Source organism: Telmatherina bonti (assembly GCF_933228915.1).
Source record: "Telmatherina bonti genome assembly, chromosome: 15".
Lineage (NCBI taxonomy): Eukaryota > Metazoa > Chordata > Actinopteri > Atheriniformes > Telmatherinidae > Telmatherina > Telmatherina bonti.
In genome coordinates, this window is record NC_136613.1 from 6,408,533 (window position 1) to 6,426,561 (window position 18,029).

Sequence of the window (18,029 nt, forward strand, 5' to 3'; positions counted from 1 at the left end):
AAAAAACACTCAGACCAACAACATGCTGCGTTCAAAGTCACGTAAATCTCCTTTCTTCCTCATCCTGATGCTCAGTTTGAACTTCAGCAACTCGTCTTCATGACTACCTGCATCATGTTGCTGCCATGCATCCTTTCCATCGTTGTCATATTATCATCTACAGTTTGGTTTGTTTAGTTTTTTTTTGTTTGATTGAACCAAGCTGAATGAAACCTCTGAGCAAGCAGCAGGTTTCTCTCTGCACACCAAACAAACCAGACTTTCTCCTCGTAAGAAGTCCAACCAATCACCAAATGACGACAGAGAAGATGAGAAACTGTTGGCTCAGTTTGAGCAGGTTCACCTGGAGTCTGGCGAAGCTGCAACGGCAGCAGGTGGGTGGTGAAAGCACACTTATTGATCTTTTTAAAACGGACTTCCATTGTGTAAATAATACATGGCGGTTCGGGGTGGCGACTGACAGCAGCTCAGGCGTTGCTGCCTGGAACGCAGACAGACAAATAGCCGGGAAAGTCGACGCAGATCTCTCAGAGAGAGAAGAGAGCAGCTTTCTGATTCCAGCTTCGGCCTGCACGCCGTCTGAAGTGCAGAGACAATCCAGCTGTTAAAAGACACAATTCAATAAGTGACGACTACTTCACTGATTATCAGCCGTGTCATCTGACGGCCGGCGCAGATACGTGTAAGAAGGAGGCTGCTGATGAATAATGAAATAAGCTGCGCTCACTTCAGAGCGCTGTAGATGTGCTCGAGAGCTGATCGCTTGATATTCACACCAACTCTCCTCTAAATCAGTCCACCTGTTTTAGCTCAGTGAGATGAAACCAGTTATACATGAATTCCTGCAGCTGGGAGGACGTTTGTGTGCGAGATGTTCCTGTAAAGAGCAAAGACAACAAGCAGCTTGTCTCACAGCTTCACCGTTATGATGAAGGGAACAAGGGCGAAGGACCTCAGCAGGTAGAAGGCAACATCTTCTGGAGAATCTGGAGGTGAGGTGTGGACCCAACCGCAGAGAAGCTGACAGAGAAGCTGAGTCAAGGCTGGTTTATTTGTTGAGCCGCAGGAACACAGGACACTAGGCGTACAGGGGAATAACTAACACAACAAAGATCTGAAACTGAGGGTATAAATACACTGAAGACAACAAGACACAGGTGAAACAAATGAACCCAGGTGAAGTAAATCAACAGGAACAGAAGCTAAACAGGAAAAACTACAAAATAAAACGGGAAAACTAAGACATGAAAAGTCCAAACCATGACAGGAACAAGATCAGATTAAAGACCTTTTTTTCCTCTTTGGCTGGTAGTTTTAATGCTTCTTCCACCTCTACATCTTCTACATGTTAATTCCATCGCCATGAGCAGACACCACGCCGTGGTTCTGCAGCCATCCTTCATGCTTCCACCCCGATGTCACCCGGATCAACAGGCACACCATGACCTGCTACACCACCACAACGCTGCATCAGCTGCTGCAACGTGCCGTTTCACACAAATGCCACCATCTTTTAGCATCCTGGAGTTAATCGTTGCATTTTCTTGTGTTTAACCAGTAAAAGGCGACACTGGATCCAGTCAGTTGACCTTTTCTCTTTTCTTTTACTGGTCTGACTGGGATGATCTGGCTCTTTTACTCCAGCTTTGCTCCAGCTCCAGCAGCAACTTAATGCGATGTCTGAGTCCGACAGACCTACGTGTTATTTATCATTGCTATTTATAGCCACAAAGGTGAGGGTAAGATTGCCAAGCATGATGTCGTCATATGATGTCAAAACAAACCTGCATCATTATGTTTTCCTGCCTTATAAAAGACCCTGTTGGATGTAACATGTCAGAAGTCTTCCTGGCTGAAACTAAACTCGGGATCTTCTGGTTGTACATGAGGCCTGTGTGACCAAAATCCAGTCATTCCCACCAGTCTGCAAACATTGCGAAGTTTATAACGGTGCAGAAGCTGCAAACCGTCTGCAAGTCTGGAAAAATCTCACATTTCTACCGACAACTAAGGAAAGAGGAGATCAAACTGAGACAGAAGAACAAAAAGAGTTGTTTTTCTTTAGGAAAGAGAAGCTGGAGGAAGACGACAGAGACTCTCTGGACCACCTGCTGCAGCTGCAGATACATGGATCTGCATCAGTCTGCAGCCGCATTTAATCTGATTTCACAGGAATACCTGCAGAAAAGCTTCAGTCTGGATGTCAGACTAAATGCATCATTTCTTTCCATCAGTTTCACTCCTTTTCCATGTTTCCATGTAGGCGACATGTTAATGGGGGGGGGGGGGGGGGGGGGGTTAGTGCACAGATTATAAATACAGACTTCTTACAGTTTTTTTTTTTGCTTCTGAAATTTATTTTTAACTTCCAGAACAAAATATTATGTTTTATCTGTTACCTGCATGATCTTTCACTCATTTTCTTAACCAGGTGGTCCAGTGAAGGATCATAGGGAAGCTGTGGTCTATCCATAGACTGTATATAAAAGATGGACCGTGACGTCACCCGTAGCTTTCGGTGGGCAGTTCCTACCATCGCCATCTTGGCAGCGTCATCCGTGTCATCTCGCCCGGAAAATACAAATATGGGCAAAGAGAGGGGATCTGTTAGTGTCATGGTGGATGATTAACATCACATGAACTCTGAGCTGCCTGTAGTGAAGAGCTAACCAAGCTAACCCGGAGCTAGCAAGCTAACAGAGGTAAGCAGGCTAAGGCTAAGTCACGTTGTTAACCGGCTAAAAACTGCGGTTGTTCTACGTTCTTCTTGAAGCGGGAGATCGGGTACCTGTCAATCAAAAGGACACGCCCCTAAATATGCAGAATTTCAAGATTAAATGACTTTTAAATGGCCGAGTTAGATGAAAAAATTCACTCCCCCCCCACAGTTCTCATGACGGTAAACCTGACCTATTAAACCTAAAATGTTTTTGTACCAGGCTGTAAACATGTTTATTTCTGCTGTAAACATGTTTATTTCTGCTGTGAAGTTGGTCTTTTTAACATGGGAGTCTATGAGGATTTGCTCTGTTTTGCAGCCCCTAGTGGAAGAAGGGGGAACTGCAGTTTTATGCACTTCTGCATAGGCTTCACTTTTAACCACCAGAGGTTGCCGCTTGGGTGTATCCTAGCAACCACCAGGCAGGTACACCTTGGACAGGTCCCCAGTCCATCACAATACCAAGATGATTAAACTTAAGGAATGACTCAGATACGGAAGATATGGATGGGATTTAGATGTTTGATCAGCTTGATGTTCAGCTTTGTGAGTCAACAATTGCAGGTAAGAACCAGCATCTTCCCAGGAAACAACTGTTTTCAGCCAAGTAAAACTAAATCTAAGCAGCCAACAACAGTTGTAAACGGATGTGATGGGGGAGTGGCGTTCCCTTCCCAGCATGCAACACAGCATGATGTATTTTTCCATTTTCTGCAGCATCAAAAGCTAAAAGCTGCTGGCTGCTGATGCAGAAAGCAGCTGGGAGACATGAAATGAGACAATAGCAGTCATCTGTTCTAATACACAGTGTTTGGTCCTGTTGTCGCTGCCTGCGCAGTGGGAGAACATCACCGGTGTATGAACTGCACTAACTGTTAAAGCGGGCTGTAAAACTCTTGTTACTTCCTGCTTTATATGTGTTTTGTTTTGATGAGTCTTTATGGTTTGTTCTGTTGTTCACATCCTACACAAGATCAAACAAATTCTAGATTTAATTATTTGTCTAACAGACTCTTCTTTCATTTCCTGCACAACTAGTTTAATTACCGTCATATTATTTGGTTTTTTATTTCATTCTGCCAGCATGAATAAAACAGAAAACCTGTAGGTGCTTTTTATACCCCGTCTTACTTAAATTACTCTGGATTTTTTTTTATTAGAAATTAAAAATAAAAAATTTAGAAATGATGAAAAGAAATGTGAACGTCTCTCAAATTAGGAACTTGAATGTCCTTTTTCTGAATATAATGAACCAATATAAACATATTTCTATGTTTTTTTATATGATGCAAAAAAGTAAAATCACAACTTTTATATATTACTTAATTTACACTAAAAAGCCCCTTTATAAGATTCACCATGCAAGTACCAGGTTGAAGCCCTATTTCCTTCAGAACTGTCTTCATTCTTTGTGTCACAGATTCAACAAGGTGTTGGAAACATCATGATGAGAATCTCCCGTTCCACCTCATCATGATGAGAATCTCCCGTTCCACCTCATCACCATGAGAATCTCCCGTTCCACCTCATCACCATGAGAATCTCCCGTTCCACCTCATCACCATGAGAATCCCCCGTTTCACCTCATCACCATGAGAATCTCCCGTTCCACCTCATCACCATGAGAATCCCCCGTTCCACCTCATCACCATGAGAATCTCCCGTTCCACCTCATCACCAATAGAATCTCCCGTTCCACCACATCACCATGAGAATCTCCCGTTCCACCTCATCACCATGAGAATCTCCCGTTCCACCTCATCACCTTGAGAATCTCCCGTTTCACCACATCATGATGAGAATCTCCCGTTCCACCTCATCACCATGAGAATCTCCTGTTCCACCTCATCACCATGAGAATCACCCGTTCCACCTCATCACCATGAGAATCTCCCGTTCCACCACATCATGATGAGAACCTCCCGTTCCACCTCATCACCATGAGAATCTCCCGTTCCACCTCATCACCATGAGAATCTCCCGTTCCACCTCATCACCAATAGAATCTCCCGTTCCACCTCATCACCTTGAGAATCTCCCGTTCCACCTCATCACCATGAGAATCTCCTGTTCCACCTCATCACCATGAGAATCACCCGTTCCACCTCATCACCAATAGAATCTCCCGTTCCACCTCATCACCATGAGAATCTCCCGTTCCACCTCATCACCATGAGAATCTCCTGTTCCACCTCATCACCATGAGAATCACCCGTTCCACCTCATCACCATGAGAATCTCCCGTTCCACCACATCATGATGAGAACCTCCCGTTCCACCTCATCACCATGAGAATCTCCCGTTCCACCTCATCACCAATAGAATCTCCCGTTCCACCACATCACCATGAGAATCTCCCGTTCCACCTCATCACCATGAGAATCTCCCGTTCCACCTCATCACCATGAGAATCTCCCGTTCCACCTCATCACCAATAGAATCTCCCGTTCCACCACATCATGATGAGAATCTCCCGTTCCACCTCATCACCATGAGAATCTCCCGTTCCACCTCATCACCATGAGAATCTCCCGTTCCACCTCATCACCATGAGAATCTCCCGTTCCACCTCATCACCATGAGAATCTCCCGTTCCACCTCATCACCATGAGAATCTCCCGTTCCACCTCATCACCATGAGAATCCCCCGTTCCACCTCATTACTATGAGAATCTCCCGTTCCACCTCATCACCATGAGAATCTCCCGTTCCACCTCATCACCATGAGAATCCCCCGTTCCACCTCATCACCATGAGAATCTCCCGTTCCACCTCATCACCATGAGAATCCCCCGTTCCACCTCATCACCATGCGAATCTCCCGTTCCACCTCATCATGATGAGAATCTCCCGTTCCACCTCATCACCATGAGAATCTCCTGTTCCACCTCATCACCATGAGAATCTCCCGTTCCACCTCATCACCATGAGAATCCCCCGTTCCACCTCATCACCATGAGAATCTCCTGTTCCACCTCATCACCATGAGAATCTCCCGTTCCACCTCATCACCATGAGAATCTCCCGTTCCACCTCATCACCAATAGAATCTCCCGTTCCACCACATCACCATGAGAATCTCCCGTTCCACCTCATCACCATGAGAATCTCCCGTTCCACCTCATCACCTTGAGAATCTCCCGTTTCACCACATCATGATGAGAATCTCCCGTTCCACCTCATCACCATGAGAATCTCCTGTTCCACCTCATCACCATGAGAATCACCCGTTCCACCTCATCACCATGAGAATCTCCCGTTCCACCACATCATGATGAGAACCTCCCGTTCCACCTCATCACCATGAGAATCTCCCGTTCCACCTCATCACCATGAGAATCTCCCGTTCCACCTCATCACCAATAGAATCTCCCGTTCCACCACATCACCATGAGAATCTCCCGTTCCACCTCATCACCTTGAGAATCTCCCGTTCCACCTCATCACCATGAGAATCTCCTGTTCCACCTCATCACCATGAGAATCACCCGTTCCACCTCATCACCAATAGAATCTCCCGTTCCACCTCATCACCATGAGAATCTCCCGTTCCACCTCATCACCATGAGAATCTCCTGTTCCACCTCATCACCATGAGAATCACCCGTTCCACCTCATCACCATGAGAATCTCCCGTTCCACCACATCATGATGAGAACCTCCCGTTCCACCTCATCACCATGAGAATCTCCCGTTCCACCTCATCACCAATAGAATCTCCCGTTCCACCACATCACCATTAGAATCTCCCGTTCCACCTCATCACCATGAGAATCTCCCGTTCCACCTCATCACCATGAGAATCTCCCGTTCCACCTCATCACCATGAGAATCTCCCGTTCCACCTCATCACCATGAGAATCTCCCGTTCCACCTCATCACCATGAGAATCCCCCGTTCCACCTCATTACTATGAGAATCTCCCGTTCCACCTCATCACCATGAGAATCTCACGTTCCACCTCATCACCATGAGAATCCCCCGTTCCACCTCATCACCATGAGAATCCCCCGTTCCACCTCATCACCATGAGAATCCCCCGTTCCACCTCATCACCATGAGAATCCCCCGTTCCACCTCATCACCATGAGAATCTCCCGTTCCACCACATCACCATGAGAATCTCCCGTTCCACCTCATCACCTTGAGAATCTCCCGTTCCACCACATCATGATGAGAATCTCCCGTTCCACCTCATCACCATGAGAATCTCCCGTTCCACCTCATCACCATGAGAACCTCCCGTTCCACCACATCATGATGAGAATCTCCCGTTCCACCTCATCACCATGAGAATCTCCCGTTCCACCTCATCATGATGAGAATCTCCCGTTCCACCTCATCACCATGAGAATCTCCCGTTCCACCTCATCACCATGAGAACCTCCCGTTCCACCTCATCACCATGAGAACCTCCCGTTCCACCTCATCACCATGAGAATCTCCCGTTCCACCTCATCACCTTGAGAATCTCCCGTTTCACCACATCATGATGAGAATCTCCCGTTCCACCTCATCACCATGAGAATCTCCTGTTCCACCTCATCACCATGAGAATCACCCGTTCCACCTCATCACCATGAGAATCTCCCGTTCCACCACATCACCATGAGAATCTCCCGTTCCACCACATCATGATGAGAACCTCCCGTTCCACCTCATCACCATGAGAATCTCCCGTTCCACCTCATCACCAATAGAATCTCCCGTTCCACCACATCACCATGAGAATCTCCCGTTCCACCTCATCACCATGAGAATCTCCCGTTCCACCTCATCACCATGAGAATCTCCCGTTCCACCTCATCACCATGAGAATCTCCCGTTCCACCTCATCACCATGAGAATCTCCCGTTCCACCTCATCACCATGAGAATCCCCCGTTCCACCTCATTACTATGAGAATCTCCCGTTCCACCTCATCACCATGAGAATCTCACGTTCCACCTCATCACCATGAGAATCCCCCGTTCCACCTCATCACCATGAGAATCCCCCGTTCCACCTCATCACCATGAGAATCCCCCGTTCCACCTCATCACCATGAGAATCTCCCGTTCCACCACATCACCATGAGAATCTCCCGTTCCACCTCATCACCTTGAGAATCTCCCGTTCCACCACATCATGATGAGAATCTCCCGTTCCACCTCATCACCATGAGAATCTCCCGTTCCACCTCATCACCATGAGAACCTCCCGTTCCACCACATCATGATGAGAATCTCCCGTTCCACCTCATCACCATGAGAATCTCCCGTTCCACCTCATCATGATGAGAATCTCCCGTTCCACCTCATCACCATGAGAATCTCCCGTTCCACCTCATCACCATGAGAACCTCCCGTTCCACCTCATCACCATGAGAACCTCCCGTTCCACCTCATCACCATGAGAATCTCCCGTTCCACCTCATCACCTTGAGAATCTCCCGTTTCACCACATCATGATGAGAATCTCCCGTTCCACCTCATCACCATGAGAATCTCCTGTTCCACCTCATCACCATGAGAATCACCCGTTCCACCTCATCACCATGAGAATCTCCCGTTCCACCACATCATGATGAGAACCTCCCGTTCCACCTCATCACCATGAGAATCTCCCGTTCCACCTCATCACCATGAGAATCTCCCGTTCCACCTCATCACCAATAGAATCTCCCGTTCCACCACATCACCATGAGAATCTCCCGTTCCACCTCATCACCATGAGAATCTCCCGTTCCACCTCATCACCTTGAGAATCTCCCGTTTCACCACATCATGATGAGAATCTCCCGTTCCACCTCATCACCATGAGAATCTCCCGTTCCACCTCATCACCAATAGAATCTCCCGTTCCACCACATCACCATGAGAATCTCCCGTTCCACCTCATCACCATGAGAATCTCCTGTTCCACCTCATCACCATGAGAATCTCCCGTTCCACCTCATCACCTTGAGAATCTCCCGTTTCACCACATCATGATGAGAATCTCCCGTTCCACCTCATCACCATGAGAATCTCCTGTTCCACCTCATCACCATGAGAATCACCCGTTCCACCTCATCACCTTGAGAATCTCCCGTTTCACCACATCATGATGAGAATCTCCCGTTCCACCTCATCACCATGAGAATCTCCTGTTCCACCTCATCACCATGAGAATCTCCCGTTCCACCTCATCACCATGAGAATCTCCCGTTCCACCTCATCACCTTGAGAATCTCCCGTTTCACCACATCATGATGAGAATCTCCCGTTCCACCTCATCACCATGAGAATCTCCTGTTCCACCTCATCACCATGAGAATCACCCGTTCCACCTCATCACCATGAGAATCTCCCGTTCCACCACATCATGATGAGAATCTCCCGTTCCACCTCATCACCATGAGAATCTCCTGTTCCACCTCATCACCATGAGAATCACCCGTTCCACCTCATCACCATGAGAATCTCCCGTTCCACCTCATCATGATGAGAAACTCCCGTTCCACCTCATTACCATGAGAATCTCCCGTTCCACCTCATCACCATGACAATCTCCCGTTCCACCACATCACCATGAGAATCTCCTGTTCCACCTCATCATGATGAGAAACTCCCGTTCCACCTCATCCCAAAGCTGCTCTGCTGGATGTAGATCTGGTGACTGTGGAGCCGTTGGAGGACAGTGAACTCATCGTCATGGTGGAGATGATGTGAGCTTTGTGACATGGTGCATCATCCTGCTGGAAGTTTCCATCAGAAGATGCTACACTGTGCTCAGAAAGGGATGGACATGGTCAGCAGCAGGAGACTCACCAGAGCAACAACATTTTTCCATCTTTTATCGTCCAGTTTTGGAGTTCTTTGACTTCTTGTTGCCTTTCCATCATCTCCAACCAGTCTGACCAGTCTCCTCTGACATCACAAAGACATTCTGGTCCAGACATCTCCTTCTAACTGTATGTTTTCTCTTCTTCAGACCTTCTCTGTAAACACCAGAGATGGTTGTGTGTGAAGATCTCAGTAAACCAACAACCTAAATTCTCCTTTCTTCCTCCTCCTGAAGCTCAGTTTGAACTTCAAGTCGTCTTTATCACGTCTACATGACTACATGTGTTGAGCTGCTGCCGTGTGATTGGCTGATTAGATATTTGTAATAACAAACTGAACAGGTGGATCTAATAAAATGCACAGTCAATGTAAATTAGAAACAAAACTCTTGTATTGGTATTTCATAGTGAACATTAATGTAGAATCATAAAAACTGCCTCCTGAACACGCCTCTCTGACAGCACGGCTGTAAACATAAGGAGAGCTGCTTGCTAACACCCCACAGGCGGGCCGATCCATTATTAGGCCTATCATTACATCTGCTCCTGCCTGACAAGAAGCTGCGAGTTGGGTTGGGGGTGTTAGGCACAAACCACCACGGGGGAGATGCACACCTGAGACACAACAATGCCTCACCGCTAATCCGAGCTGTCAAACACGTAGAAGCGCTGATGCACACAGGTACAGGGAAGTGTGACACTCTTCATCCCTGCAGCCTTTCACACTCTTTGTCTCCCTTGCACATATGCACATAGACACACAAGCACAAGACGATGCTGGAAACAGGAGGCTCCTAACGAACAAGAGGAAGGGATGTCACAGAACTGGACACATGTCAGCTGTTAGCAGGCAAAGCAACATGGCTCCTTCTGAGTGACAGGATGGAAAAGGAGGCATGGAGGTGAAAGATCTTTCGTTTTGTTAAAGCTGCAAAAATTCTCTGTTTGTGTGTGAGGAAGTTGTTGTTTCGCATCAAACCATCGGAGTGACGGGATTCCTGAAAGAATTTGGGTTCTTCTGCGAGACAAAACCGACAACATGGGGAGCGAATTCAGAAATTTTCCATCAGGTTTGATTATTTCCTTTCACTTTGTTTGGTTTCCTGTGTTTAGAAGCATCATGGACTCGTTATGTCCATCCCGCCTCGTGCACGTCCCTCTCCTCTGGGATCAAAATGAAGCCTGAGAGAAGGAGAGGGTGCCGGCAGGCTTGTGGGAGCTTATGCCGCTTCGGACCCAACGAGGCCATGTGATGAGCTGCTCAGGCCCTAACCTGATTAGGACCGAGCCGACCCACTCAGTTAATGGGACCAGTTGACTCTTGTAGCTCCGCACAGCAGCTGCACGTTGATGGACTGGAGGTTTGTCTGTTTCAGCTCTCACTGCACACTTTTATTCATCTTAACGACAACTCTGCATGAATCCACTGCATGTGTGTGTGTGTGTGTGTGCTCTTTTTGTCATGCTGTTGTGAGAGGATCTATAAATAACGCTCCTCCAACAAGCCGTGGTATCGAGCTGCACCACTTCAGCCCCTGTGTGCACGAGAGTCTGTATTTCTGTATGAAGACTCTTCTTTCATGACGAGGGTTGTTTGGTTGTCGGAGTCTGTTATCAACGGACGGCATCATGCAGGAAGTCACGCAGGAAACCAGCCGCCGATCTCGAGTATCTGCACTTTTACTGCGAGCGAAGCAGCACCTCTGACATCTTTCAAATGTTTATTTCATGTTGTTGAACGGAGTAGTTTCTGTTTGTTTCTGTGCAGCGATGTGTCGTTGGCGATGCATCGATCCAGGCTGGACCTGCAGCTGAACAGTCGCTCGGTTTGGTCGTAAATCAGTTCATGACAAACTGCAGAAATGTCAGAAAACGGTGCGAATGTCGGTTTCTGCAGGTTGCTGCAGACAAAAGACGGTTTCAGTGGCAGCAAGTTGTCGTTTTCAGCTTGTTACTGCTGATCTGTCAACACCTGACTTGCCAACTTTTTGTGCCAAAAGTGGAGACAGAAAGGAAAAGATCATTCTGCAGGGTTAGTTTCTTCATAACTAACCTGGTCTGCAAGAGAAAAGAGGTGAAAATGCTGAAGTTCTGAAACAAGATGCATAAAACAACACGATTCAGGAATGAAAATGAAGCAGAAATAAGAAAAGAATCTCATGTTATCAGTGTTGTTGTCCTCTGTCGGCTCAGAGGACCATAAAGTTCCTGACACACCACCGTGTGTGTTCAGGCCACATCATCACAAAGTGCCTCGTAAACTGATCAGTTCCCCCCAATGAACCGAAATCCGACACGGTGAAGTCTGGAAAAAGCTTTTCCTCTGTGACGTGCCCGGTACACGGCAGAGGTGTGTGACGTGGAAATGTTGCAGCTGCAGCTGAAATGATGAATAATTAACCTTTTTGTTGTTGTTGCTCATCAACTCAAGTCAGTTTTATGAACCTTGATGCACCTTGGTGCCCTTCCCTGGTGCAGGTATGATCCCAACGAGCATTCAGAACCAACAGCTGAGGTAAAACACCGTGGATCAGCTAAAAGGCTTTTTAAACAAGGTAAACACATCAGATGAAGAAGAGGATGATAGTTTTATTTTCTTAAGTTGAATTTCTTTCATTTTGCATCGTTTTTTGCTTCTTTTGCCAAAGTGACACGTTTTCCTGCCAACCTGGCAACTGAGCAGGCTGCTCTGCCTCACAAACAGGACGGGAACTTTTGCATCGCCAGTGTGGCGTTAGATGATGCAACCTGCAGCCCAGAAGCTCTGAAAACCTCTCTCTGCTACTTTTCACCTCTGATTGTCCTGTACCTGCATCCAGGTGGGACATGTGGACGCCGTTTCCACAGATAACCTCCCAAACCACAACAAACTCACTCATCCCTCGTGTGCAACCGTTGTTTCAGAGGGTTGCATCCAGATTTATTTATTTGTTGAAATAAAAGAAGAAAAGCAAGTTAAGCAAGTTGAGCTGCGATGTGGTGCAGAAAAGCTGGGTGCGCTCCATTTTCACATCAGCCTGTTCTTCTCTGAACTTCAGTCTGACTCTGGATCAGACAGCAGAGCCGTCAGTCGTCTCTATCGATCCACATCCACGCCAAGAGGCCGCGTGAGGTGAGAGGATCTGATGAGCCGACACAAAGCCTGCTCCACGCACGGACACATCGCCGGCTTCCTCCTCATCCTCAGCAGAGTGTGGCTTAATGAGGAGCTTATGTCACACCACTGTTTGATAGGAGCATCAGATCCCGTCAACCCCTCTCCTCCCTGCACCATCCAGCTCCCATTCCCGCCCTCCCCACCCCCACAACCTCTCATTTAACCCCCCCATCCTCCTCTTTTCCTCCACCAGCGACAAGCAGAAAGGCCACGATGAATTCTTGACGTCCCTTCGTGTTAATTACACAGAGTGCACATGTACTGCTGGAGATGTGTAATTATCACACCTCGGCATGTGGCAGGGCTGCGTTTTATCCTCTCAGAGAGAAAGAGCTGCACTTCATGCAGAGCATGAATGGCACCATCTCCATTTCACATTTTGTGTCAGCATATGTGTGTGTGCTGCGCGTGTTTACAAAGCTTTCCCATGAATAATGCAGTATTTATAGCCTGCTGGTGGAAGACACGACGGCACGAGTTGCATGTTTGTGTGCAACAGATCCTTGTTGCTGCAGGAGGACACCAACAAGTCACTTTGCCTTTCAAAGTGAGCACATTTAAATGTCTGAGAGAGAAAAGCAGGAAGAAGATCTGACACCAACCTCAAGTGAGATCAAGATCTGCCTTTCAGGGACTTTCTTCCTGCCTCTTCACACAATCTTTGCTACCATGCTGTCACACATAACTGGTTTAGGGGAGACACTGGCTCTCCAAACTAACACAGCCCTGAATAAGCATCGCAGAGAGAGCCGAGCGGCGTGGTATAAGCAACTCTCACCCGCCCACCGAGCCAGCATGGCTCCTAACACACGCGGGCTGCTCATCGCATCTGTTCACAAGACACCCTCGCCAACGGAGAAAACAGGGTCTGTGCATCCTGCCTCTCTCACTCCGTCTTTCTTATCTGCATCATCTCAGCTGCCTCCTCTTAAACGCCCTGCTCATGTCACACAGATCAGAATAAAGCAGGATGTGAGACGCTCATTTGCCAGGTGAAGAGCTCACACACTGATCTGGAACCATGAAGAGACCAAACAAAGTGAAGCCTGGAACTGCAGCAGCACCATCACCTCTTCCAGCCTTACAGCGGATGCTTGTCTGTCCAAAATGTTGCATTTGACCAAGCAGAATCATAGCTAACACACTTCCAGACCTCTTACATGCAGGTACGGCTTGCCTTCCTGCAGGGGCCTCAAAAGAGACACAAGTTTTAAACTTTTTAAGTTGCAGCTTCTAAATAACTGCTGCATGTAAAACATGTTTGCAACCTGCCAGGATCTGGTTTTAAGGAAAGCTTGTGTTTGTTACTCACGGGTGCCATCAAAGCGGGTGGCTATGGTGTCCAGGAAGGTGTTCTGCGGGGCCAGCAGCCCTCTCATCACCGGCATCCTGCTCCTGGTGGACTGGCTCCTCCTGGCGCGGCGCCCCGGGGCCGCGCTGGACTCCTGCTCAGACCTGAAACTCGGCAGGAAGCGGGAGGTGCCCGGTGCGCATCCCAGCCCCTGGAGGAGCGCACCGATCCGAGATACGCGCGGCGGCTCCACCTTGGCACCGCAGGGCTTGTGACCATAATCAAGTCAGCAGAGCGCGAGCATCAAGCGCGGGGTGCACCTGTGCACCCTGCACAAAATCTCATTAAAAGGTGTCCGTGCGCGCGCGCTGGAGAGAGAGGAGGAGGAGGATGGATGTGGAGACGCAAGTTTTGGTGCTGATGGTGCGTGGAGTGAATCTTATATCAGAAGCTCCTCCTCACCTCTCTCTCCCTCTCTCCCTCCCTCCCTCCTTCTCTCCCCGTTGCGTGGTTATAGTGCCACAACTGAGAGTCACGTGACGCCTTTCAGGTCCTGCCAAGCCGTGGTCCCGTTTCAAAGAGGAGGTGGGAGACAACAAAGAGATTCAGATTTGGAAGCCAGTGGCCTTTTCCCTTGATGTGACGCACACGACTCAGAAATCCCACGAGACCCAGGAGCTGCTGCAGAGGAAGAGGAGAGTCTGCATGGATGAAGAAAAGCCCAGATAAAGCTGAAGAAAGTCTCAGTCAGACACATTTCAGTCCGACTCAGTTTAACGCAGAAACACAGGAAGTCAGACAGGATGTGACTTATTACTCACTCCATCGTTTCATAGACAGACAAAGCAAAGGAAAAATACCAGAAGGTTTATTTTCTTCTTCTTCTTCTTGTTTTCTTCTGGACCACATGATGGATGCGGACTCCTGGACTTGCAGGGAAAAGACTCGGATCAATCTGCGCAATCACGTTGCGCCATCTTCTGGTCTCAATGCGCAAAATACAACAGCTCCGCAGCTCCAAAAGAAATGAATTAACGCTCTATCTATATATATATATATATATATATATATATATATATATATATATATATATATATATATATATATATATATATATATAGATAGAGCGTTAATTCATATATATATATATATATATATATATATATATATATATATATATATATATATATATATATATATATATATAGATATAGATAGATAGATAGAATAAAAAATCTATCTATTTTTGCTTCACAATTTTAAAGTCTTTTTTTTTTGTCAAAAAAAAATAATTTTTTTTCAAATAAGTAAAAATAATCCATTATAAAATTATTGTCATTTTTATTATTTTTATTGATCTTTTAACTTCTTGGGCGTTATAGCAGCAGAATGATGGTCTGGCTTATTGTGTTGTTTTTTTCCTCATTGAAATCAAGAAAAATGACGAGCAAAACAAAAGTTTTATATATTTCTTTTTCTTGTTTTTAATCTACAAATATCAGCAATTTCAAAGAATTGTGAGAATCGCAATTTATATTGAATTGGTACCCAAAAAAATCGGAATCGAATCGAATCAAAAACATATTGTCGCAGCCCTAATAAATAGATAGATAAAAATATCTATCTATCTTGCTAACATATATATAGATATATATAGATATATGGTATACATATATCTATATAGCCCTGCGATGGACTGGCGAGCTGTCCAGGGTGTACCCTGCCTGTCGCCCAACGCCAGCTGGGATAGGCTCCAGCTTCCCCGCGACCCTGAATTGGATTAAGCGGTTCAGAAGATGAATGAATGAATGAATATCTATATCTATATATATATATATATAATATATATATATATATATATATATATATATTTATCTCTCTCTCTCTCTATATATATATATATATATATAGAGAGAGAGAGAGAGAGAGAGAGAGAGAGAGAGAGATAGATATATGTATGTATGTATACCATATATCTATATATATATATATATATAGAGAGAGAGAGAGAGAGATAGATATAGACATATATATATGTATGTATGTATACCATATATCTATATCTATACATATATATATATATATATATATATATATATATATATATATATATATATATATATATATATATATATATATATATATATATATATATATATATATATATATTACCTTAGATATTAGATAGTGTCTTTGTGTCGGCTGCTCACAAGAAAGAACGTAGAGATCCTGTTTAAAACTGGTTCTTTAAAAAAAAAACTTCATAAGACTTCCAAGGAGTTGACGAACACAATCACTCAACATTTACAGGTGTGGCAGAAAGTTTGAAGCCAGATAACGTTAATCCAAGCAGTGCTTTTCTGCTTACTGAATAAATATGCACATAATGAAACAATTGCCATCAAACTGAAGATTTTCTGTTTTCTCCCAATAAAAAATCCATTTAGATGCGTTCACCACAGACAACTTAGCAGAACAGCCCTAACTTTTTATCTTGTTAAAATAACTGTACTTACATACCTAAATAAAAGCATAAGGCAGGGGTGTCCACCGCCGGTCATCGAAGGCCACAAACCTGCAGGTTTTCCATGTTCTCCTGCTCCAACACACCTGAATGAGTCACTGTGCAGAACTTCATTGGCTGTTGGATCTATTTAATGTGAGCCAAATGTGTTGGAACAGGGACACATGGAAAACCTGCAGGAGATCCGGCCTTGGACACCCCTGGCTTGAAGCACATCGCTCAGGTTAAAGGAGTCATAGGAGAGATTTTGGGGTTAATGTTATAAAGATTTTTTAAAAGACAACACTTTTAATTTCAAGGTTCACGGCTCATATTTAAAAATCAGGCTGTTTACTTTATCTTGTTTAGCTTGTCCCTTCTCTGCCTTATAAGAAGCTTAGAGAGGCTTTACTGCAAAGCTTTTCTCATGACTCAGATACCAAGAAACATCAGAGTCCTGATACAGATCACAATAAACCTGCTATATGTATAATAATTCATAGAGTTTCTGAAACCTTTTGCATGACTTTCTGTGTAAAATTAACTTTGCTCAAAACTCTGTTGTACACAAGCTGATGGTTGTATTCTGCCCCCTGGTGGATATCTTGTGTACTACTACTATGATTTCAGGTCATTATATTTATTCACGTTGTGTTAAAATCACAAATAAAGACTTTTTCTTGAGTCAGGCTTTAAACGATTTAGAGGTAAATTAAACCACAGCTGAGCAGAGAAGAAGACGTTTGTCTGACTCGCGCTCTGTTTTATGGGAAAACTTCAGGTAAGCAAGTCCATCCAAGTCCTATTTTTTAAACTTTTCATGGAGTCATTTATAGGCATAATATTCAAGACATTCAGCAGCACATTTTTTACAAATGAATGTAGATTATATGTTCAGCAACGCTCTCAAATGCTGCACATTCAAAGACGTGAAATTACAGATCAAGATGGATCACTTTTCTCTTGCAAAATGATCATGGATCATTGGGACTCCTCAGGGGGATCCTAAGATAATGGTAAAAATGTATAACCTATATTTATCTAATTAGTTTGGCATTGCTTTCAGGGTTTTTTAAATTAAACCAATAATTGAGAGATAAATCTGTGAAATTAACACCTCTTTTTAACAGATTACTGCACTCATATTTAATATATAATTTCTTAGCAGTTGGGCACAAATGTGTCATCACTCATAGCAGGTTGCTCATATGTAGTTCATTGTCGTTTTCTCTCTTAGCTTGTTTATATTTCAATGTTTTTTATTCTTGTTTTTAGTTTATATTACTTTTCCTACTAATATTTCTTTTGCACCTGTCCGTAATGTTTTTAATGTTGTGCAGCTCTGGATGGGAGATTGGATCAATGTTGAGATTGGATGCAATCTGTTGGTTCTAGGCTATTTATTATGAAATCAAACTGATGTGTTGCTCTGTAAGTGCCCTAAGGTGACATTGTTATTAAGTGGCGCTGTACAAATAAAGGTGAATTTAATTGAATTAAAGCCCTTTAAGTTGTTTTGTACATTAAATGCATTGAATAAATAATTTAAAACCA

The 18,029-nt window shown here is 45.0% G+C and overlaps 1 protein-coding gene across 1 annotated transcript in view; it reads right to left on the reverse strand.

Moving 5' to 3' along the window:
- The window catches only part of kcnh3 (potassium voltage-gated channel, subfamily H (eag-related), member 3), a gene marked incomplete at both ends in the record, with an annotated part of 246,651 nt that extends 232,582 nt beyond the window's left edge, over positions 1 to 14,069 (reverse strand). Inside the window, one exon of the mRNA XM_079253829.1 lies at positions 13,994 to 14,069. Within this exon, the coding sequence (XP_079109955.1) occupies positions 13,994 to 14,069 (76 nt within the window). The remainder of the gene's footprint in view (positions 1 to 13,993) is intronic.
- Positions 14,070 to 18,029: the final 3,960 nt, after the last annotated feature.